The following is a 25,094-nucleotide window of genomic DNA, read 5'->3' as shown; positions in this document are numbered from 1 at the left end:
ATATAAACAGTTCATTGGAGCTCCGAGGCCATGACACAAATGAACAAACAAGGATGACTGAATATAATTAAAAACACATTTTGCTGGTTTGTCATTTGCAAAGTTCCCTTTAAACTTAAGAAGTTAAGGGAACATTTATATAGTGTCATCAGTTTGTCATTAAGTCTCATTGTCCATACACAACTGTAAAAGTGAATGCTCTGTTTCCCCTGTAGCCATGTCAGCTTGTTGATTGAGTTTGTCACATGACTCATGATCTGCACAGTGTTGCAAGATGATGTACGACATAATGAGGGAACACAGGGGCTAATCTACTGTCAACTGTCCGTTTATCTCCAGCTGGGTCAGTAGAACAGCTTCAGCCAGATGAAACCCTTACACGGCACTTAAAAATGCCTCAGTTGGAGCTCTTTGAGCTAAAGAAAAAACCATGACACTGTGTAGACCCACAGCACCATCTGACCCCCACCATTTTAAAATAACATCTCTTCTTTGCCCCCGTGGAGGCCTGTGGAGAAACTGAGCATCTCCTGGAAGCGGAACGGCTTGAAGCTGGCAAATGGGGTGGGTACGTTCGGACGCAGGCTGACCGTCGCCAGCCCAAGCTCGGCGGACACAGGGCTCTACGTGTGTGAAGCCACCCTACTCAACAGCAGCACGAAGGTCGCCGAATCCCGGGCCTTCCTCTCCATCACAGGTAACCTTCTCACTTACCTTCACAGCAGAAGGAAGGAGAGGAACTCAGTCCTGGAGCTCTGTAGCTAACCGCTAGCCACAGACCGCTAAAGGCGCTGTGTGATTCAGCAGCACAGGCCACGCCCCCAGAGCAGTGATAGGCTTTTGTAGCTAGATGTTAGCCACAGAATTATTGTGCATGAGCTACTCCAATACAAATCCTATGCTAAAGAGAATGTCTGAAAAGCAATATAATTTTTTTACAGTGGCACTATGAGTCTGGGCCTTTAAACACAGTGCCTCATATAGCTTAAATCAATGTCACTTTTTAAAAAAAAAAAAAAAAACCCTCGGGTGCTTTGTAGCCTGGGAATGGCTTCTTGTTCTGGCGATCGGTAAGAGGCGAGAAAACGACATGCAGCCTGCGGCATTACGTCTGCCAGCTCCACTCCTTACGCCGGGAAGTCATTTAATATAAACAAACATCGTTGGCAACATGCAAACAAACAGGATGTCTGCATTGGCGTAGCACTCCAGCTGAGCTCCTTTTTTTGCATTTAAATGAGTTTCTTCTCTGGGAGCATATGCTCGCCTTCAGCTTTTCCGAATCAATGTCAATATTTCATCTCTTTGATCCCGGTTCCACATATAATCCTCTTGATATATGTTAGGCTGTGCCTGTCGATGTTTGTGGTTCGCTCCATTTGTGATAGATAACTCCTAACAAATGAGTTTCAAATGTTTTTTTTTTTTCCCACTAAATGTGTTTTTTTTTTCTTTCCTTATTGGACAGAGGGCCCACACTTTGTCACAGAACCCGCAAGGAAGGTCGTCGGAGAAGTGGAGAAAAACGTCGACATCCACTGTCAAGTGAGAGGTGGTGAACGGTTTGCTAACCTCTCTGTATTTTCCGCTAGATCTGCTTTGTGCCAGGAAGCTCACAGGGCCCCTGTTCTGTTGAATGCATGATCACAGCCGCAGTGTGCCCGGAAAGCTCTGGAAATCTCAGCTCTAAGGCTGAAAGTTTTTTGAAAAGAAATTTTAACTACACTAGGATCTAGTAGGGTGGTCCATTAGCGTTTCGCTCTGTAGTACGCATTGAACTTTGAGATGTGTGGTCTTTCACCATATTTTATTTGAAACGGTCTGGATCAACATCCTAGGTTTTGGGAGCTGTTGCACCAAGTTGGAGTGTTTTGTAGTCACTTATTGTCTGTCTGTACTTTAAAATTAATACTCAAAAGTGTATCCTGGAAATTACATCTACAAAATGTAAACACTAAGACTTAGGAAATGTATAGTGCTATGGATGTAAAGTGTCCTGCGTCCAGTTGTTTCCCCCTGTGAGATGAGATATAATCCATACGGAGGGGCTGGTTTTATCCTAAGCAAGTGATTGGTTTTGGTCGGTGAGTGACAGGTTCGGAGGCACTCAGTGGGCCAATCGGCTTTCAGCTGGGGCTGGTGCCGCTGTGGCCCCACCCCTTTTGTACACTACTGATCAGGGTTTATATCTGTCTACCTGTCTCACACTGTATAGCAAGAGAGAGAAGCTGGCTGAAAATGGATCTGAAATAAGAAAACGCTTCTGACAAAATGTATCCTCTCGTGTCCCTTTAATAATGCCTAATGATGTCAGAGACCTGGCACATGGTAATTTAGTCCTGTGTCCCTCTCGTTTTTATTGCATCATAATATTCCCTTACTCTTCCAGCGGAAGATCAAGCGGAATGACTGTATCCCCAGTCAAACAGCTTATTATCCACAATCCGGCGTCCGCATTTATTAGCCTGTATTTCGTTTTTCCCAGCATGCGAGTTGGTGTGAGCCTCCTTGGTAATCAAGCACGGACCCTTTTTAATTAAATGTGAGAAGCCTCGGGATGTCCGCAGATTGATTTTTCGATTGCTTTGTATCGAGAGGTGCTTCTTCTAAGCCACGGTGAGAGGAAACGGCGAGGAGGGAGGCATGCGAGATGACCGGGTCTGCGGAGAGCCGCAATTCTGTAGCGGAGGAGCTTGCTCCCTGGCAGTCGCATCGCCCGATGCTCCCGAGTGGCTACGGAGCCATTCATCGCAAGTGATCACGAAGGATTAGGTTCATATTACATTGTGGGGACCTAATGTCCCCCACAATATGATAGAAACCTGTTATTTCGATGTTGTGTGGACCATTTTTCAGGTCCCCACAAAGATCTGTGAGTGCAGTCAAAAACCTAAAAATGCCAAAAGTGTTTTATTTTGTTTGGTTAGTTATGGTTAAGATTAAGATTTACCCACAGAAATGAATGGAAAGTCCCCACAAAAACATAATTACAATCCGGTGAGTGTGTTTGTATTACGAATAAGTAATATGATCTAGTTATGTCACGTTATTATTGTGTTAGTGCATTTAAAGAACTTAAGTGACATAAACTTTCTCTATCTGCAGCTTTTATGTCATATTGTGTTTGGTGAGACGTATCACTATATCCCAAAATGTTGTCATGGTGTCATGGTGTGCTTTGTCACCACGCTGTATTTAGGTTAGACGACCGCGGATGAGCAGCACTTATTTATTATAAGAGAATTTGTATCCCCTTGTAGTGTCGCCTAAACATACGGCTGGAGGCGTTTCTGCTGTTTCTTAACACGCTGAGTTCCTGTAGTAATTACTTCCTACTTATTCAGCCACATGAAACATTCAGCGATAACAGCTCTGTGTGGTGTTTGCTAAGATTGGGCAACTTGTCCACCAGGAACCACAAGATGTCGTGTCATCAAAGTATGATGAGTTATAATGTGTGCAGTGTTATGTAATGCCTGAATACGTGTGTGTAGATACACACCCGCGTGTGTGTTCCGTCTGTCAGGTTGCACAGTGCCTCTGTAGTTTTATATCTCCAGCGTTGGCGGTTTGAATCCCACCCACACTCTCTCTCTGTGTAGCTTGCAGGTTCTTTACATGTTGTGCTGGTTCCTTCTGGATGCTTCATTTGTACAAAAACACATGAATTGGCATCTCTGAAACTGCCCCATAATGTGTGCTTGTGTGGGTCAAGTCTGTGCATTTGATTGTCCTACGATCTGCTGGAATGATGGCCAGGCTGTGCCCCAACTCTGCGATGCCCTGCCCAGGCTGTGCCCCAACTCTGCGATGCCCTGCCCAGGGTGTGCCCCAACTCTGGGATGTCCAGCCCAGGGTGTGCCCCAACTCTGTGATGCCCTGCCCAGGGTGTGCCCCAACTCTGCGATGTCCTGCCCAGGGTGTGCCCCAACTCTGTGATGCCCTGCCCAGGCTGTGCCCCAACTCTGCGATGCCCTGCCCAGGCTGTGCCCCAACTCTGTGATGCCCCTCCCAGCGTGTGCCCCAACTCTGTGATGCCCCTCCCAGGGTGTGCCCCAACTCTGTGATGCCCTGCCCAGGGTGTGCCCCAACTCTGTGATGCCCCTCCCAGGGTGTGCCCCAACTCTGTGATGCCCTGCCCAGGGTGTGCCCCAACTCTGTGATGCCCTGCCCAGGGTGTGCCCCAACTCTGCGATGCCCTGCCCAGGCTATGCCCCAACTCTGTGATGCCCTGCCCAGGCTGTGCCCCAACTCTGTGATGCCCCGCCCAGGCTGTGCCCCAACTCTGTGATGCCCCTCCCAGGGTGTGCCCCAACTCTGCGATGTCCTGCCCAGGCTGTGCCCCAACTCTGTGATGCCCTGCCCAGGCTGTGCCCCAACTCTGTGATGCCCCGCCCAGGCTGTGCCCCAACTCTGTGATGCCCCTCCCAGGGTGTGCCCCAACTCTGTGATGCCCTGCCCAGGCTGTGCCCCAACTCTGTGATGCCCCGCCCAGGCTGTGCCCCAACTCTGTGATGCCCCTCCCAGGGTGTGCCCCAACTCTGCGATGTCCTGCCCAGGCTGTGCCCCAACTCTGCGATGCCCTGCCCAGGGTGTGCCCCAACTCTGCGATGCCCTGCCCAGGGTGTGCCCCTACTCTGTGATGCCCTGCCCAGGGTGTGCCCCAACTCTGCGATGCCCTGCCCAGGCTGTGCCCCAACTCTGTGATGCCCTGCCCAGGGTGTGCCCCAACTCTGCGATGCCCTGCCCAGGCTGTGCCCCAACTCTGTGATGCCCTGCCCAGGGTGTGCCCCAACTCTGTGATGCCCTGCCCAGGGTGTGCCCCTACTCTGTGATGTCCTGCCCAGGGTGTGCCCCTACTCTGTGATGCCCCGCCCAGGCTGTGCCCCAACTCTGTGATGCCCCTCCCAGGGTGTGCCCCAACTCTGTGATGCCCTGCCCAGGGTGTGCCCCTACTCTGTGATGCCCCGCCCAGGCTGTGCCCCAACTCTGTGATGCCCCTCCCAGGGTGTGCCCCAACTCTGTGATGCCCTGCCCAGGGTGTGCCCCTACTCTGTGATGCCCCGCCCAGGCTGTGCCCCAACTCTGTGATGCCCTGCCCAGGGTGTGCCCCTACTCTGTGATGTCCTGCCCAGGCTGTGCCCCAACTCTGCGATGTCCTGCCCAGGCTGTGCCCCAACTCTGTGATGCCCTGCCCAGGCTGTGCCCCAACTCTGCGATGTCCTGCCCAGGCTGTGCCCCAACTCTGTGATGCCCTGCCCAGGGTGTGCCCCAACTCTGCGATGTCCTGCCCAGGCTGTGCCCCAACTCTGCGATGTCCTGCCCAGGGTGTGCCCCAACTCTGCGATGTCCTGCCCAGGGTGTGCCCCTACTCTGCGATGCCCTGCCCAGGGTGTGCCCCAACTCTGCGATGTCCTGCCCAGGCTGTGCCCCAACTCTGTGATGCCCTGCCCAGGGTGTGCCCCAACTCTGCGATGCCCTGCCCAGGCTGTGCCCCAACTCTGTGATGCCCTGCCCAGGGTGTGCCCCAACTCTGCGATGTCCTGCCCAGGCTGTGCCCCAACTCTGTGATGCCCTGCCCAGGCTGTGCCCCAACTCTGTGATGCCCTGCCCAGGCTGTGCCCCAACTCTGTGATGCCCTGCCCAGGCTGTGCCCCAACTCTGTGATGCCCTGCCCAGGCTGTGCCCCAGCTCTGTGATGCCCCTCCCAGGCTGTGCCCCAACTCTGCGATGCCCTGCCCAGGGTGTGCCCCAACTCTGTGATGCCCCTCCCAGGCTGTGCCCCAACTCTGTGATGCCCCTCCCAGGCTGTGCCCCAACTCTGCGATGCCCTGCCCAGGCTGTGCCCCAACTCTGTGATGCCCCTCCCAGGGTGTGCCCCAACTCTGTGATGCCCTGCCCAGCCTGTGCCCCAACTCTGCGATGCCCTGCCCAGGGCGTGCCCCAACTCTGCGATGCCCTGCCCAGGCTGTGCCCCAACTCTGTGATGCCCCTCCCAGGGTGTGCCCCAACTCTGTGATGTCCTGCCCAGGGTGTGCCCCAACTCTGTGATGCCCTGCCCAGGGTGTGCCCCAACTCTGTGATGCCCCTCCCAGCGTGTGCCCCAACTCTGTGATGCCCCGTCCAGACTGCACCCCAGCTCTGTGATGCCCAGCCCAGGGTGTGCCCCAAATCCTGGGCAGGGTTAACCCCAATGTTGGGATGTTCTGACATCCTGAGCAGTGTGAACCCCAATGTTGGGATGTCCTGACATCCTGGGCAGGGTGTATTCCAATGTTGGGATGTCCTGATATCTTGGGCAAGGTGTACTCCAACTTAGTGCCCTATGCTTCTTGATATAGCCTAGAGGCCCCCTGGGTATGCATTTGAATGGTGGGGAGAGGGAGTGATGCATTTCATTTGTAATCATTAAATTTTTTGCAGATTAACTGGAACTGAGTTGGTAAAGAATTCTTCTCCTTCAGCATTTTATAATTAGCTCTTAATGCACAGTTCCATAATTTCCTTGTGCCCCTGACTGTGTATTTCCCACCCGCGGGTCTCTGGCTGCCAACAGGACTCCCCACACCCAAACTGGAGTGGTACAAGGACTCCGTACCCCTGAGCAAGCTGAACAACCCTCGGTATAAGGTGCTGGGATCAGGCCTGCAGGTGCGGAAGCTGCATCCCAACGACGCCGGTATCTTCCAGTGCTTTGCCCGCAACTCCGCCGGAGAGATCCAGGCACACGCCAACCTCGTGGTCACAAGTGAGTTCATCTGCAACACTAAGCCCCGGGTTTCTGAAGTGTCCAATAAGACTGGTTTCCAGGGCCGGAATGTGAGCCTTTATTAAGTTTTGAGAAGGAGAGCCACTAGTGACTTCCACCCCATTCCTATCTGTAAGAATTATTGCAATTTTTAGAAATCATACATTGTGTATTATCACCTGCTGCTCAGCAGACAGATTTAAGGCTTGAGTGCAACTATATGAATAGCAGTCACATTGAATACAGTTAACATACATCCATCCATCCATCCATCCATTTTCCAAACCGCTTATCCTACTGGGTCGTGGGGGGTCCAGAGCCTATCCCGGGAGCAATGGGCACGAGGCCAGTTAACATACAGTTAAATTTAATTGTAGAGTATCTAAAAGTGCGACAGTGGCCTTACTTTGTCAGGCAATTACTGAAGTGTTTCACCAAAGGCTTTGACCCGCTGCAGTCGAAGGGGCTCTCTTCAGAGGTGAGGGAGGCCACATCCACATATTGCACAAATAAACGGGGAGGGGGGGGGACAGTCACAAAGTATTGACCAATGGGTCAAGTAGAAGGGTCAACCGCTCTTTTCGGATTCGACAAATAGAAAGGTAGTCAGCTGTTTCAGGCCAGAGAGACAGAGCTTTCATTTGTAATCCCTGGTCGAAGTAAAGTACTGAGTCTGGATATTTGTTTGCTCTCGTGTGACTCTCCCGCAAAAAGCTTCTCAATTTCCCACAGGAACCCAAGACGCTAAAAAAAAAAACAATGGTAAACAATGGTTTAATCACCGTTTCATTTTCCCTTAACCAAATCACCCTGCATCTCTGTCAGCATACACACTGTCCACGTGCCGCTTAATGGATGTTTGCTCTCTAGCGCTGTGTATCATTTCTGGTTGGGTCCCGTGCGAATCCTATTAAATGCCCTTTTTGTAGTTTTTCATTCAGCAGATGCTTCCCGGAGAAACTGGCCGCATCTAATGAGACGCATCAACTTTTTCCTGCTCCTTCCCCTTCTGAGAAACGCTTCGCCCATCTTTTGTCTCGCCATGATTTGTATCCTGTTGTGACTTATTGATCGTACCGTCCCGCACGCTATATTGATTAGCATAATTAAAACCCTGAGTGATGCTGAGTATCTCCAGCCTCCTCATTTTCTGGCTTAGATATATTTTAAGATTATAAATAAATCATGTAGCACACTGCGGCAATGACCGTCAAAAACTGCTTCTCAAAGCCCTGTCCTGCTTCGGGTGTGTGTGTCTGTGTGTGTACATATATCCGTGTGTGTGTGTGTGTATCCAATTACTGTATCATGAGTGCTCCCCAGCCGCTTCTTAGCACGATGTTAAGTGCTCATCAAGCACCTGGCACTCTTACACCCTCACATCTGTACTGCAGAGGGATCCATGCGGATTATAGGGCACTGAAATCACTGGGGCATTAGTCCGTACACGCAGTCCTGCACACTGCAGGCCGTCCATCATCTTGGACATATATCATGCCCCTTTCTCGTACATTTTTCTCCTTTGTGTTTCTCACTGTAAGAGAAATCTGGAAGGTCTTACATCAGCTTCTAGTTTCACCCAGGACCTGTTCCCAGCTATATCTGCATTACCCCACCTGCATGAAATGATCTTGTCATATAGTCAATGGCTTGTGCCTCAGGCAGTGCCTGTCAGTGCACTGTACATATAGCCTCTGTTTGCTTTGATTTGAATAAGGGTGTCTGGTAGTTAAAGCTATAATTACTCCCTTGATAGAGACGCATCCTTTGGCTCGAATCTCACATTCATCCAGCTAACCATTCCTGTCCTTCACATCTCTTTTTTCAGTAGCTGTGCTCTTTTGTCAGAAGGTTATTTAAAAAAAAAAAAGAAATCCCTGAGGAGAAGATGTGTCACTTGTTTGTTCATTTTATGCAGAGCAGCCTCGTTTCCAAGGGTAAATGAGCAGGCAGTTTGCTAATTTCGATTAAAGGTTTCAGGTTTATCACATAACCCTTTATATGGCACGGAAACCCAAAAGGACTCTGGCTCCGTACGTGTTCCTCTCCCGCTCCCCGCGTGAGTCTGAACCTGTTTTATATTCCTCAGGTATAGCGCCTTCCTTCACAAAGGGCCCCTCCGACATCATGGTGACAGACGGGGCCGTCGCCGTGTTCAGCTGCGAGGTTTCCGGAGCTCCGAAAGCTGCCGTCTCCTGGAGGAGAGGTAACAACCACCTGCTCGGCCCGTATCAGCTTTACGAGGCCGCAGCTGGCCGGGCCGCTTATTATTTGGGGATTTATGCGGTCGGCGCGTTTCTTCAAGTGTCTGGGACTGTGCTTGTTGTATTTTAAGCACTTGTACCTTCACAGGGAAATTATGAAAGCGCAAGATAATATACGGGCGTTTTTATCCTAGTTAATTGTAGATTACTAATCATACATGCTCATCTACCGTAATAAAATGTTTAATATTAGCAGTTTGTTTTTCCATAGGTTATATATACATTATACATGGTTTTCAGATATGAATGTTTGTATTTAAGAGGAATTTCCCCATAATTTTGTGTTATGTATATTACCATTATCTTGTAAATGACATTATTAAATATTGGTATGCGCAATGACCCAGTGTACTGGTCAAGCCCCCGTAGCGTGTCTTCCCCTGAACCCCCACCGGGGGCAGCACACACCCACCGCACCCTGGCACCGCGTCATGGCCGCCCCACACTGTGCCTCTGCCTCTCTTCCAGGTGCACAGGTTTTGGCCAGCGGCTCGGTTCGGATCCCACGCTTCGCCCTGCTGGAGTCAGGGGGGCTGCAGATCGAGCCCGTCTCCCTGCAGGACGCGGGGAACTACACCTGCCTCGCCAGCAACTCGGAGGGCGCCGTCAACGCCACCGCCTCCCTCACCGTCTGGAGTAAGGCTGTGACGAGTCCCAGGGGCTCACAGGCTGAGACGCTGCTCTGTTTCTCAGATGCCAGCCTTTTGTGAAGCTGCTCTTCTCGTACCTTCTTTTATGGAGACGCCACTGCTGTTGTTGCTCTTTTCCCCCCATTCTAACGTGCTCAGTTTTCTCGTGAACAATGAGATGAATCCTCGATCTGTCCAGGCCGCGCGTTGGTTATGCTTTCCTGCCCCGTGCAGACATCTGAATAATGCCGTTTGTTGTGCAAGTAGCAAGTGAATAAATAATTAAGTGGCCAAAAAGTTAATGCTGACAACTGATTTATCTCTGGCATTTCAGTAGAATTATACATTCTCTTTACCGGAGCTGTATTTTGCTGTTTTTTTCGCCACGCACGTCTTTCACGCTTGTAGTTTCTCCCTTGGAACATTTCCAGAGAACCAAAGTTGTAATTTAGGAAGTTAGGATTTTTTTCCATTGTCGGTGATAGGATGGTACCCCCCGCTCCCCTGATGTCTACCGCCATGATTCTCCAGGTCGCACCTCCATCTCCCAAGCCCCGGAGGACCAACGTGTCATCAAGGGCACCACGGCAGTGCTGGACTGTGGGGCCACCAGTGACCCACGAGTGTCCATCAGGTGGGAAGGAAATGCTCATTTATCATTTACAGAGCATTCCTCCGCATGCTCCGCCCACCGGGCAATTTTTGGTGGTCCCCAACCAGCCTGACCCGCTAGAGCTGCTTTGCCCTCCCCAGGTATGTGTGGAAGAAGGATGGAGCTGTGGTCCGGCCGGCCGGTGGGGGCCGAGTCAGCTTTAAGGAGGGCTCTCTGCACATCAGCCAGACCTGGTCAGGAGACATCGGCGACTATACCTGCATAGTCCTTTCGCAGGCTGGCAACGATTCCAAGTCGGCCCGTCTGGAGGTCATGTGAGTGTCACGTTTGTCCTGCAAGGGCTTCTAGCTTCCATCCAAGCCGTACTGCACACATCAGGCTTTCTCCCACTCCCCATGCCCCGCCTCCTCCAAACCAGAATGCCGTACTTTTACCTAAGTCGTTGCGCGGAACAGTCACTGGGCCTCGAACAGAGCACCCTTCGCCTTTACCTCTGTCCTCGTTTTCAGGAGCTCCCAGCCCCTTTCCATGTTTCCTCAGACTGAATCTGGGCTCTTTGGTAAATTTGTAATCCGTGGGTTAACAGCGAGGCCCTTTTATTTCATGCTGATACAGCAAATGATGTAAAGGGTCAGTGATGTGCACTGTTGTGGAGGACGCTGTTTGTGTCAGTGCTCCCTCCACACCCTCTCACTGCATGTTCAACTGGCCCCCAAATCCAAGGACCGAAAAAGCAGTTAAGTCTGGCCAGTGTGGGTAGTAAAGCTTGACTGAATTTCTTTAGCGAGCTGAACTTTCCTTTTGAGGCGCCAGTTAATTTATGATACCTTATAGTTGCTCTGGGCCATGCCAGTCGGTTCCTGTTGGCACGACTCATTCTTTTACCTTCATCTGGAGGATTCGCTGATTCTGGAAAATAATGCTTGTGCTTTCAGTGGAGTAGCTGACTTGGAGAAGTGGGTCGTCACAGTGACACTCAGCTGCACCTCCGGGAGAGTATCTGTTAGGCAGGTCTATAGGAGTAGCTGGTTTGATTGAACATTAGCTTCATGTCTGTAGGAGTACCTGATGTTGGAGAACGTTAGTTGTGCGTATGTAAGAGAAGTTGATGTTTGAAACCATTAGTTGTGCGTCTGTAAATGTAGCTGATGTTGGAGAACATTAGTCTGGTCAGTCGGAATGGCTGGCTTTGGAGAACATTAACCTCATGTTTGTAGGAGTAGCTGATGTTGGAGAACATTAGTCTGGTCAGTCGGAATGGCTGGCTTTGGAGAACATTAACCTCATGTTTGTAGGAGTAGCTGATGTTGGACAATGTTAGTTGTGTGCCTGTAGAAGTAACTGGCTTTGGCAAGGCTTAGCCTCATGTCTGTTGGAGTAGGTAGCATTTGAGAATGTTAGCTAGGTCTGTAGGAGTAGCTGATGTTGGAGAACAACAGCCACATGCCTGTAGGAGCAGCTGGCTTTGAAGGACTTTAGTCTCATGTCAGTTGGAGTAGGTGGTGTTGGAGAATGTTAATCACGTGTTTATAGGGGTAGCTAACATTAGATATTATTAGCTGTGCATCTGACATGTCATGTTAATACATAAAAATTTTTTAAATGTACCGTAGCAAAAAAATGAATAAATAAATCAAGCTTTTTGGGTTATATAACATGTTGCGTAAGCACCTCTTCTTTGTATGAACTGCAGAGCCATCTCCCCTGCTTTTGTATTCGACATAAATGTCTTAAGGTTGAGAATTGCATTTTATTGCTCGGTGCTGGTCAGATGTGCCCCGTGAGAGAGAAGGAGGGGCCAATCTGTTCCTGTCACCCCTCACATCCCTCCCGTGGAAGCGGCCCATAGCCAGCACGGCTGCCCCCCCCCCCGGGAAGCCCCCACAACCCGCGCACTCTGACGGAGAGCCAGTAATGTGAAGAATATGCCCTGTAGCCCGATTTGTTTTCATCTTATTGATTTCATTTGTATCTGCTTGAGTAACGAGCTCTGGCTTGGGCCAGCCAATGACATGATGCACCTTAATGGCCAAACCATGCGATTAGGGCGTCTCCTATGTGTTTCCTATCTTCTAGAGACAGCTTAATTAATTGGGAGGGGGCCTAGGAAGACAAAGCTGGATGAAGTGGTATAAAATATCTCCCCCCCTCCTTTTTTTAAGGGAGCGATTGATGGTAAACAAATAATAGGATTAAACCTGGGATGTAGGCAAGGGCGTAGGTTTGACTTTGGGGGGGATACAACTTAATAATTTAAATTCAATGGTCTATTTATTGATGGGGGGGTGGAGCCAGATTAAATGTTGTGGGAAATACATCCCCCCCTTCCTATTCCCCTGGATGTAGGATTGTCTGTTTGGTGAAAGGCTTCCAGGAAGCATATGTGGGCATATGTATGGCAGTGTGTACCCTGCCACGGACTGGCTACCCTGCCCTGTGCATCCTGGGATAGACTGCAGGCTACAGGCTGGCCATGTCCCTGTGCCTATGGAAGGTGGATGTAGGGTTGTCTGTTTGAAAATTGTCCTTGGAAGGACAAAGTGTGCCTGTGTCTGTGTGTGTTTGATAGTTTATAGTCTTTTACTTTTGGGAGAACATACCCCACAAAGCAGCCCAGTCAATCAATGAGCCAGCCTTTTGACGAAGAGGACTTTAATTCTCTGCAACTTCCTCGCTTTTTAATAAAATATTTCTGCAATATCCAGAGAGCAGCTTCATAAATTAATAATTACTTTTGGAGAGCATAGTTTTTAATTAAACTTTATCTCTGAGGAGTTAGACATTGCTTAGACAGGTAGATATTGCATTAATCACTTATAATATATTTATATGGAAAGTTAAAACTATTCAAATTAAATTTTCAAATGCTTATTAGAGTTAAAATGCTGTGCCAGTAAATTAGATTTTTTTATTTTATCAATTTGGCTGTTTTCTTTTTAGCTTCTTTTTAAAGTTACACGTTTCTCAGTAGTGCAAATATCAAAATATACATTCTGACAGCAGAGATGCTAAACCAAACGTCATGTAATTAAAACACTTTTTAGTTTGTTTGGTCAGGGAGATTGTGGGCTTTGCGTTTCTTACTAGGCCTGATTTTGTTTGCTCTGTTACTCTACCGTAAGTAATGCAGACTGTGATGCTTTCCTAGATATTATTTCCTGTCTGCTTTGGCTCTCTGTGGAACCTGATGATAAGTTTTTCTGACTCTAACTTTACATGAACAAACGACTTAAAGCAGTGTTTCACAACTGCTGGACAACAGGATGTGATCAGACAGCTGTTGGTGGGTTGTGGAGTGCATGGTAGAGATGCACTGATCTGATATTCGGATCAGTATCAGCGCCGATCCAGACCTATTATACAGCTCGGGTATCAGCCACATGTGACCGATCCGCGTCCGATACTTATTTATTTTTTGTCAGTCTCAGAATCTCCTATTTCATGATAAACCGATTTGTACAATCGGACGACGGCTGTTTCCCATTTTAGGTGTTTTTGCGGTGTTCAAGCTGAACAGAAACGCTGCCACTTGCTCTATTTACAACTCGGTGGGTGTGAGCGCAGTGACTTCCGCGTGCCGTAACGTCACGCGCAAACCCTTCGCAGTAGAGGGAGCATAAGAATATCAGATAAGAGGGTGACGATTTGGAAGTATTTTGCGCTATTACAGCAACTAGTAGCACAGCGATTTACAATCTTTGTAAAAACAAAGTTTTGAGAGGTGGAAGTAGCGTTTAGTGGAAAATCCCTCTAAACAAGGTGCATGCAACTGTGAGACAATGCGAGTAATATTACAAAAGCAATGGATGGTTTGGGAGTCGCTAGCTTGAGCTGTGTTGCGCCCTCGCTGCAGCTTCTGATGCACGAGGGGCTGCTATTGCAGTGAAATGTGAGCGACGCAGGTTCCAGTGGGAGAAACCTTGTGGGGCATTTTAAGCGTTCACCACCTGCGTATCCTCACTTGGAAGATGTATCAAATGAACTGCAAATGCCTCAAAAAACCCTAAAACAAGATGTACAAACGAGGTGGAAGAATACTTTGTGTATGATTCTAGCAGCCTAATTAAAGATTTTTTACCATACATTTTTCATCTGTATTTACCAGTTAAAAATATTAGTAATATGTAACGTGTTGTGTTTCGGAATTCGATCAGAACTGAAAAATGTGGATCCTCTGTGCATGGTTTTGAAAAACAAATAAATCCACCCCGAAACCCGTGAATTTGGGATGTGACTTACTGGCCATAAAATCATGTGGGTTCTGAGGTTAAACCTCTGCTGCAAGGTGTGATGTCATCAGTTTGGGGGGGGGGGGGGAATACATCATTTGGTGCTGAGACACTTGTTGACCTGATGGGATGTGAACCTAAACACTAAAGGACAGCACTGCGCACAGCAAGCCTCTCCTATCGATTCCGATCCACTTTACCCACTTCTACATTTAGGCAAAAAGGGTTCAGCTTCACTGGACAGCATTTCCACCGGCTCACGACGTTTGAGTCTGTCTATCTCCTATTACACTGTCTGTCCCCCTCATCTTTTCCCAGAGAGCTCCCTCACTCCCCGCGAAACCTGCAGGCCCACCTGAACGCCACGGACAGCCGCACCGTCGACCTGACATGGGTGCGCCCCTTCGACGGGAACAGCCCCCTGCTGCACTACATCGTGGAGCTCTCTGAAAACAGTGAGTCCCCGGATGGAGGCCGCTCTCCAGTAATCTGCCTGTCCGCCTCTCACCCTTCCGACCGAATGCGTCACCGTAGACTTTCCGACATCACAAACTTATGAGACCATGCATCTCCAAACTTCTGCATCCCCCAGGCTGCACTGGATGTCTTTCGTTTCGGTGATGAGCTTCCTGGTTCTGACGGACCTCAGGCTGTGGCCCGGGGGCCTGTCCACTCGGCGTGTCCTCAGATCCAGCTCTCAGCTCTCTCTGGTCTCTGCTGGGTCCTCCTGTCTTTCACAGCTTAAGAGGATCATATCGGGGTTCCTCACAGGGACACTCTAAACAGGATGGGGAATATTATGGACGGCCTTTCTCCTGGTTCAGGGTCTATAGCACCAGCTTGCTGTTATTTACACACCAACAAATGTAGGCAGCTCAGTATGCAAAATGTCATTGTTGGGAAGTTTTACAGTACATTTTAAAGGTTGTATGAGAGTGTATGAGTGTTTTACTCAATAATAGTTATTACTGATAGGCCATTTCTTTTTAAGAAAAGGAACCTCTGTGAAGGTACCCAGTTAACAAAGTCATTTATCCTGTGTGTCACACTTCTGTGTGTGATAACAGTGTTTCTAATAGTGTCACAATAAGAAGATCTGTCTCCCAGCATTAAGCGGGGCTCTGGTAAAGCAAGGTCACTTTAAGGGTGTGAAATTCAGTGGCTGAGGAAGAAGTTAATCTGCATTTTCTGTATCCAACATCCGAAACACATTGCCAGCCTGTTTGGCAGACGGGCAGGAAGGGAGCTGTACGAAAAACGACAGCGTCCCCACAGCGAAGCGCGATGTGTCACTATCAGGCTTCTGTTGGTGTGTCTCCTCAGCAAGGACTGGGAAGCACTGGAGGGGGGAAATATACACAAGGAACATTCCGGAGAAAAGCCCCTTTCCTTACCTTAGACTGCAAATGGGTTTCAAAACACGGCTGTCTGCTGGAGAACGATTCGAAGCAGACAATCTTCAACGTGGACGCTAAGGGATGGGAGAGAGCAGTGCTTCTCATGCTTTCTGTGTCCAGGAAACCGAGATTGTGCTAAAATCCTAAACATGCATTTTAAGGGGTTAGCCTTCGACAAAATAAAACAAATATTCAAATTATGATATTTCTTTCAGTATTTTAAAATTAAATGAAGTACACCGATAACTTAATGGATTGGTTTTAGCTGTGAATTCTGTGATGCTGTGTAACGTCACAATAAAAATCGCTGTGCTGTTCAGCACAAGGGATGTATACTATTGGTTTATATTAAAGATCTTTACTAATGCCCTCCTTATAATGCCTGTTTAACGGTTATTGATATAAATAGGGGGGTTATTGATATAAATAGCACTGTTGCCTCACACCTCTGGGACCCGGGTTCGAGTCTCCGCCTGGGTTACATGTGTGTGGAGTTTGCATGTTCTCCCCATGTCGTCATGGGGTTTCCTCCGGGTACTCCGGTTTCCCCCCACAGTCCAAAAACATGCTGAGGCTAATTGGACTTGCTAAATTGCCCGTAGGAATGCATGTGTGAGTGAATGGTGTGTGAGTGTGCCCTGTGATGGGCTGGCCCCCCATCCTGGGTTGTTCCCTGCCTCGTGCCCATTGCTTCCAGGATAGGCTCCGGACTCCCCGCTACCCAGTAGGATAAGCAGTTTGGAAAATGGATGGATGGATGGATGATATGAATGGTGTAGTGTCATCCTGTATCTTCTTTTGAAAAAGTACCGATATGCCATAAAACAATATAGGTTACCGCCCGCCCTAGCTTTAACAGTGTTGTATTTTTTATACGCTTTTCAGAAAAAAAGTGGGCACCTTGCTCCTCACTGAGGCCCCCTAGTGAGTCATGGCCCCCAGTTGGAAACTTCTGGGATAGAGAACTTCTATTGCCAGCCAGTGTCCGAATTTGAACCCAATTGAGCCTCATGTCTGTCTGAGTCGGCTGGAGAGGATGTGTCATGAGGAGCAGACCCAAAATACACGGCTCCCGCGTACAAAGTTGGTAGAGACTTACCTAAAAAGATTTGTAGCTGTAATTGCAGCCAAAGGTGCTTTCAGCAAATATCGATTCGGTGGGAGTGGACAATTATGCAGTCGGCACATTTCATTGTGTCCCCTTTAAGTTTGCGAGCATTATAGTGACTGAGGCTTCAAACTTAAGTTTGAGAGCTTGGAGCATGAAGAGAAATAAGACTTTCCAAAGAGGGAGATGTGCTTTCATCATGTAGTAATTTTGCAAAATCAAACTCCAGGAAGAATATGAGGACCTTTGCAGCACTGTTTGATGGAAATATAGTCTCTGTTTCTCTGACTGTGGACCCACATGCACAGTGTGTATTTATTTATTTTATTCCTGCTTTCAAAGTAGAATTTACAGTGCTGTCCTTATTATAAATGGTATTCAGTCTCAGTACAAATAGATTTTTTTCAGTGCTTGCTGGAATATTACACATCTTGTGTGCACTACAGGGACACCCGGTAAAAAGTCACCTATTTGTGTGAAATCGCCAAAACCCCAATTCCATGAATGTGCAATGTTCTGATTCCTTTCTCAGTACTTTCTCCATAGGCCGTGTTTTATTCTTTCCTTTTCTGCACCTAAGCTTCTCCTAGTGTTGGTGCGAATGAATCCGTTTGGCAAAACTGCTCTGTTAACGTCACGACACATAAAGCCCGACTTGTCAGGTAAATACCCGTGTTTTATTGGCTCAGTCTCCGGAAAGAAAGCACCGCTTCTGGAATCCGACTTTATTGCCTGACCTCCTGTAAGCTTCAAACGAAGCTTTGGGAATGGATGGAGCAAACCGGCGTCTGAATTTGAGGAGGTACAGAGGGAGCGGAAATAGATCTCTGACAGCCTCATAAACACCCATGTGCCTCTTATAACACCGTTATTTATTTAGTTATTTTTAGGCTCTATGGGCTTGTTGGCTAGATAACAACCTGCACTCCACCGGCAAGATCATCACGTCCCCCCCTTATGCCATGCGGCAAAAGCTTTGTTTGTTTGTTTGTTTGCTTGTTTGTTTGTTTGTTTGCTTGTTTGTTTGTTTGTTATTTATATGCTTATATCTTTTTGGTGTTTTGCATTTAGAGATAACACATTGTGATGATTTACCACTTTATGGAGCATGTATGGAACAGAATCAGTTTTATTATCATATTCATGCACCAAGCAAAAGTCCATTTATTACTGTAGATACAATAGATAGTAGTTTCATCCAAATTGATGGGTGGATGGATGGATGAATAGATGGACGGACGGAGGGATATAACAAGAGAAACGCTGAGAGTTTGCGTGTAAATAAAATTTTCCAAGTCCTAGGGGGAGGATAAGATTAAGGGATTGTGTGGTTGTATACGTATATATCTGCCACCTTAAGCTGCTTAGGAGCATCTACCCGCTGGTCATCAGGACACATGGAGCTGGAACAGCAGGGCCCCGCAGGCAGCAGAATCTCCCCCACTAACACGCGCTGGCCGATAGCTGCGGGCGCTGACAGGGACACGGAGGTGCAGACGCGCAGACGGCCTGTTAAAATGGAGCTTTCAGCAAGTCGCATTTGGAGATGATCAGTCTGCACGGAATCGTCACGGCAACACAGAAGCGCCGTCCCATGGCGGTTACAAACCATTCTACTGAGCATTTGATCGCTTGAGTTTCCACCCAACAGCTTGCAGGTGGCGCAGGAAGAAGCAGGCAGGCAGTACAAACCAGTCTGAAGTGTACAAAGATTAGCGGTCTATAAAAGGAGTGTTATTCAATATAAGTGCTTCAGATTGTATCAGTCCTTTTACAATGTCTGGATGTTAAATGAACTGATATCTTTAAAAAAAATAGAAAATCCATCTATCCTCAGAATGGTGCCAGTTTAAGGTTAATTCTGTTTGACTTAATGCCTGACATTACCATGACTGTCCATGGGTGAATGTGACACAGCAATTTATAATTACCCTATTTTAATAGATTTAATTGATCTTTTTTCATTTGAAGTCAATGAAAGATCTCCTTTGACATATCCTTTGATCTGAATTACATGCTGGTCCTTGAGCTGTTTCTGACAGGTTGCGTGACTAAATTTTACACAACATGCTGGTTCTGTATAAATCACTGATTAACTTCTAATAATCCCTATGGCCAGGGAGCAGATATGTAGCAAAACAAGCAGTCGGGTTAAAATAGTGGTCTGTTTAAATATATGCAGTACTAGCTGTGTCGGATAAATTGGAAAGCTCTGTTCTACAGAAATTCAATGTTGTGATTGTTTTTTTTAAATAACACGACTTTCCATTCTTTTGAAAATATATATGTGTCTTCCCACTCTCATGGGGGCCAGATTGGTTGGATTTTTGGAAAATGAATAATTCATTCAGAAATTCTCCAAAGCAATTCACTCGCCTCTTCTTCCAGGCCGAAAGGGTGACACATCATAGTTTCTGTAACTCAAATCCAGTTCACAGTAGGAACACATGCAAAAATAACATGGATCCATAAGACTAGGTGGAATGTCAGCTGACTAAATTATCACATTGCCCTGTTCAGTTTTCATTCATCTATTTGTACAAGCTGACACGCTGTTATTACTCTGCACTGTCATTACGCTGTTATACGCAATCTTTTGTCATCGACAGATATTGACTCGTGTGCAAAACATGCATTCTTCCCCTGTGAACACCCTGTTTATTTTCCAGACTCTCCGTGGAAGATTTACTTGCCCAAAGTGAATCCGACGCTGACGCGGGTGTTGGTGAAAGGTCTGACCCCTGCGCGCACCTACCAGTTCAGGGTGTGTGCCATCAACCAGGTGGGGAAGGGCCAATACAGCGCGGAGACCAACAGGTACGTCGCCCTGCTCCACACCTCCTGCCTGAAGTCCCTCACACGTCTGCCCTTGTAGATCCTATGATCCGCGTGTTCATCAAGGCGCAGTGGAGAATTGCCTTCTCCCTCTGCCATCAAAATATACCGTATTAACATGAAACACTGATAATTCTGTCAGCACTGTACATTTGAAGTAATTACATAGATTTTAGCTGCATTTCCTCTCTGGAGGGACGCCTGCCCTGCGGGTTTTGTTTTCACCCCACCTTGCTGTAATTGGTACATATCCGCAAAGTGAATGAATCATCGGATCGACTCTATTTTAGGCGTGACTCCCCTTTCACTCAGAGTAATGGTGTCTTGCTCATTGCAACGAGGCAGCGTTCAGCCTGTCAGCTGTTGCCCCTACATTGTCAGTGTTACCACTCTTCCTTGAGCTATTGAGGTGGCATTTTGGTCTTGAAAAGGGCGGCAGTTTTTTTTTCATTATTACAAGAGCACAAGGTCTCCATTTACCCAGAAATGAGCAATTTATATTCATCAGGCATTATTGAACTGAGCTTCTTTAAATTTCACATTGCCCGTGTTTGCCAAAAATCGTCACATATCCTCTGAGGGGACAGAGTCATCACCCGCAGCGTTGATTTAGCACCGATGAAGGTGAAGTCGCTCGACGTCCCAGACTGCCGTGAAGTGGCGAAAATAGCAGTTGGCGTGTGGAGAAAGGGCATCGTGCCCTAGAAAAAAGCTAAAAGACCACTTTGGTGAGCTGGGAGTGGATTTTGATTGGAATCCAGCATTGAGAAGCCTTGTGTCTTTGAACACCAGCTTGATGCTCTCAGCTTGATTCTAGAGGCTCCTCTCCAATCACAGGAATCATACCGAATACTCACTGCCATAACTGCAGCTCTGGATGATCACAATCAGGGATCTGGGCGCTCTTTGCTTATTTACTACCCTGCCTTTGGTCACCTTATGTGGGCCAGCATGATAGAGTCACACGCAAGACTTTGCCAGTAATAAATGGGTCTTGTACTGTTTGCACATATGGAACACAGTGGTGTAAGAAGGATCAAAGATATATAGCACAAGTCAAAAGTGTGGACATGCCAAGTCACCTACAAAGGAGAGTGATGGTGTCACATCGCATGACCTGGCCACCTGACCTAAACACCGGTTTTGGTGGAAAGAAATGGTTTTGGAGGAGTTTGACCAGAGAGAAGAAAAAGCGGCCAATGAGCGCTCAGCATATATGGCAGCTTCAGCAGCTGGAAAAACATCTCAGGAGGCCACATCATGAAACTGGCATGAAGGAGACTGTAGGGCCAGCCAGTCCCAGAGGCAGTTGGTTTATGGGGTTTAAGGGCATCGCTTGAGGACCCATGTGGGATCACTCTGCCAGCCCATGGATTTGAACTAGCTACCCTTACCCTGAATCCAGACCCACATAGCTGACCCCCCACTCCGCCCCCGAACAAATTAATTTTCTTGGTTAATACTTTGTTAGTTTTGATGTCTTTATTATTAGATGTAGAGAATAATACAAATAAACCTTTCTATGGGTAGATGTGTCCAAACTTTTGACTGGTTTGGGGTTTTTCTTTTTTCAGGAGAGCAAAGCTTAGTCAGAAGGAATACCTGCATTTTTAAATTGAATCGATGCACCAGATTTATTTGACATTTGCCCTAAAACCCTACACGTAAACACTGTGATTGATCTGGAAGTGAAGGCTAAAGAGGGGCTGTGTTTCTCGTTCCTACCTGAGGGGCAAAAAAGCGTAGTTCGATATAAAAATCCATACTGGGTGCCTTTAATAACACATTATAATTTTGTGATTTCTCTTGTTGGTAGAGGGTAATGGATTTACAAAAACAAGCATGCTCTGCTATCAGTTGAACCTTGGGTAAGTGAGCACAAGATTAAAATAAAAAACTTTTTTAGAAGATGAAAAACAACCTTATTCTAACGGGTGACTCCACAAGGGAAAAAAAAATTCAAGCAACTCCTAATTTAAAACTTTTGTATAAACGCAAACCTCACCCCCATCATGAATAAACATAGCTTTTTCTGCAGCACTGATTTGAATGTGAGAAAAATAACACTGAAAGTTTATCAAAAATGTTGCCTTTGAATATAAATTTCTAGACAACTCTGTTTACACTAATCATGCATAATGCAAGTGCTGGAATATTTTTTTTTACTGTGACTTTTGGTTGAGTCCAAAAAGCTAAATTAGGTGTTACATGCAAAGTGCTTCTTACATTGCAAAAGTTGAGCCAAGCAGAAACCCAACATCTCTGTCCAATTTGATCAACAGAATAATCGTTGTTAAGTTTATAAGACTTGTGATCGCTGTGTATTCAGTGTTGTAGGTTTGTGCCAATTATCAAGACATTTTGCATTCTCTTCAATACTTTTGTGAAAAAAACAGCAAATTAATTGTTTTTATCGAGGTGTTTTTCTTTAAGCCTTTGCCATTGATTTAGATAGGCTTTCCTTACATGTCATGAGTACATACTGTACACTGTCCACCATGACAGTTTGACTGTGGGGCTGCTGTGTAGAGCTCCTGTTTGGACAGATATGCTATTTGTGGACCACACTCCACAAATAGTCGTGTTTTAAGTAAGTTTGTGTTTTATATCTCACTTTGATCAGCATCATAACTTAAGAGCTGGGCCACATGGTCAGATTAGCAGGCTGTCACACTGGCCTCGTTTATGCTAAAGGCACTTTGCATGGTGCCATTCGCCGGGAAGAGCGGGGCAAATCTGCAGAGCGCCCATGAAGAAGGGACCGTGAGAGCTGGGGGAGATGCTGAGGCGTGGGGGTGGGAGTGGAGAGGGGCTTTCCCGAAAGGGAGATACCTCTGAGCAAGCCGTACCCTCATTCTAAACCGAGGGCATCAATTAAGGAAAGGATGCCTAGCAGGGAAAGAAAATAATTACGGATATGAGGAGAGGGTGACCCTAAATGTGAAATAATCTAACGATTTCTCATTAAGCTTGGAGTCCTGGGGAAAACGAGTGCCTCACAGTGATAGGCGTCAATACAGATTAAGCGATCCATTAGCAGGATCATATGCAGTTTGCTATACAGGACGAGCAAGAGGAAAAAATAAATAAAAACACCTAGAGGAAGCGGCTTGGCTGTGCCCTACAAGTATTTCCATTGTCAAAACATTGCACATGATCAGAGGCAAACACGGCAAGGGGGACCAAGTTGTCATGCCTGTTGCCAGTAATTAAACTCAAATACACAAACGTGGCACAGAAATACGAATCAGATATGGAATGTAATTTAGATAGGGAATGTAATAAGCTGCTATTGAGTCAGTTTGCACACCTCAGGCGTTCAAGCGAGGATCTTAAAGGGGCGGCCACTGCAAGCCTCTTATCAACACCGAGCATGCCGTTCTGCGATATTCATTAAATGCTAATTGGGTTCTACTGTTTTAAATGCTATTTTACATTATCTTTGCTCTCTGCAGACATTTCCCATGCATCTGTTTTTATTTTTGTCGAGGACCAGCATCTGTACTTTTCCTAGACAAGGCAAGACATTGGCCCCCCGATGTTATTGTGATAAATGAACTGACCATTAGTCATGGAGGTCAGCTGGGAACGTGTCACTCAGATCCTCAAATGCCGCCACACTAGAGCTTTAGTACAGACTATGGTTGTAGACATCTTCCATTAGCCTCCAGAGGGGGGCGCCGTGGCAGGATGGAGAGTAGCCTGCAGGCAGATCTCTGTCAAACATGAACGTATTCTCCAGTTCCTCTGAAAACCTTGGGCGCTGTACCCTAATGCTGTCCCTAACCGCTCTTTACCGCCCTGTAGGCTAATGCTACGAGAGGAGGCTCCAAGTGCCCCTCCCAAAAACATTGTGGCCAGTGGCAGGACAAACCAGTCCATAATGGTGCAGTGGCAGCCCCCGCCGGAGCCCGAGCTGAATGGAGTGCTCAGGGGGTACGTCCTCAGGTAAGCTTCTCAATGGACAGATTCTAACATTTCTTATAATGTGATAAGCTCAGCAAGTAAGGGATCTGTGCTCATGTCCAGAAGCTTCTTGGGTTAGAATCCTGTTGCCCTTATCTGCAGCTGCTCCAGGATTACTGCACACTGGCTGACCCTGTACTCTGACCCCAGAACGCTCACCTGTGTATACACTCATACCACATTTCCCCCAACACGGAGCTGGTGCTGGTGCTGGTGACAGTGCGGGGCTGGTTCTCGCTTGGTGCCTTTTGAGAACCGGCCTGCATTTCCACTGGTTTAAAAAAAGAACGGAACAGAAATGTTACACAGGCAGAAGTGAAAGTAAAGGTTAATCTGTATTTAGTTTTTTGGATTTCTTTTGGCAAACTGAAAGAAAAGTGTCCGGAGTATGACTCGTTGCGCCCTGTCTCTATTGCCTGCATCCACTTTTGTCTCCGCGTGTGTGAGATCATTCTCGTTCGCTGTTTTACCGCTGTCCTTTTAAGGATCGCGCAATAAAAGTCTACTAAAAATGAAACGTTGCAGTCCGCCTCAAGATTTCTTCACCATTCGAATGCCACAATATTTTATTTATTCAACCTGTGACAAATTTATACTTTATTGTTAAACATATTTATACTTTATTATTAAATCTGGCCAGCAAAATAAAACGAATGATGTAACCTTATTCTGCTAATAAGCTAGCAAGTCATTTCACTTCTAAAACCATTGTTACAGTAACAATATCTGTTATTGGATTGAATTTTCTGGGTATGTGGAAGGTTTGGACACCACAGCCCATCCCACTTTCTTAGCCCAACTTTTCTTTGCTGGAGCCATTTTTTCTGGCCCAGGTCCATATGTTTTGCGGTGGAAACACATGGAACCGGTGCTAGATTGGGAAAAAGTCCGGCCCTAGTACCACTGGTGGAAACGAGGCTTCACTGACCACTTTATTAGATACTCTTTGCTAGTACTTTGTTGGACCCCCTTTTGCCTTCAGAGCTGCCTTAATTCTTCTTGGCATAGATTCAGCAAGGTGCTTCAAATGTTCTCAGAGACTTTGGTCCATGTTGACATGATGGCATCATGCAGTTGCTGCAGATTTATCAGAAGCACCTTCATGATGCGAATCTCCTGTTCCACCTCATCCCATAGGTGCTCTATTGGATTGAGATCTGGTGACTGTGGAGGCCATTTGAGTACTCATGTTCCAAGAAGCTAGTTTGAGATTATATGAGTTTTATGACATGCCGCATTACCCTGCTGGAAGCAGCCATTAGAAGTTGGGTACACCGTGGTCAAAAGGGATGGACATAGTCAGGA

The 25,094-nt window shown here is 47.1% G+C and overlaps 1 protein-coding gene across 1 annotated transcript in view; it reads left to right on the top strand.

Moving 5' to 3' along the window:
- The window catches only part of sdk1b (sidekick cell adhesion molecule 1b), a 293,033-nt gene that overhangs the window by 208,543 nt on the left and 59,396 nt on the right, over positions 1-25,094 (top strand). The window contains exons 9-18 of the mRNA XM_049014318.1: positions 507-697; positions 1,469-1,552; positions 6,557-6,748; positions 8,838-8,954; positions 9,481-9,648; positions 10,173-10,275; positions 10,395-10,568; positions 14,802-14,938; positions 19,658-19,805; positions 23,631-23,771. Of these exons, the coding sequence (XP_048870275.1) occupies positions 507-697; positions 1,469-1,552; positions 6,557-6,748; positions 8,838-8,954; positions 9,481-9,648; positions 10,173-10,275; positions 10,395-10,568; positions 14,802-14,938; positions 19,658-19,805; positions 23,631-23,771 (1,455 nt within the window). The remainder of the gene's footprint in view (positions 1-506; positions 698-1,468; positions 1,553-6,556; positions 6,749-8,837; positions 8,955-9,480; positions 9,649-10,172; positions 10,276-10,394; positions 10,569-14,801; positions 14,939-19,657; positions 19,806-23,630; positions 23,772-25,094) is intronic.

The sequence above is a fragment of the Brienomyrus brachyistius genome, chromosome 5 (assembly GCF_023856365.1).
Source record: "Brienomyrus brachyistius isolate T26 chromosome 5, BBRACH_0.4, whole genome shotgun sequence".
NCBI lineage: Eukaryota > Metazoa > Chordata > Actinopteri > Osteoglossiformes > Mormyridae > Brienomyrus > Brienomyrus brachyistius.
The sequence above is the reverse complement of the archived record's forward strand: the minus strand, read 5'-3'. Positions and strand labels throughout refer to the sequence as shown.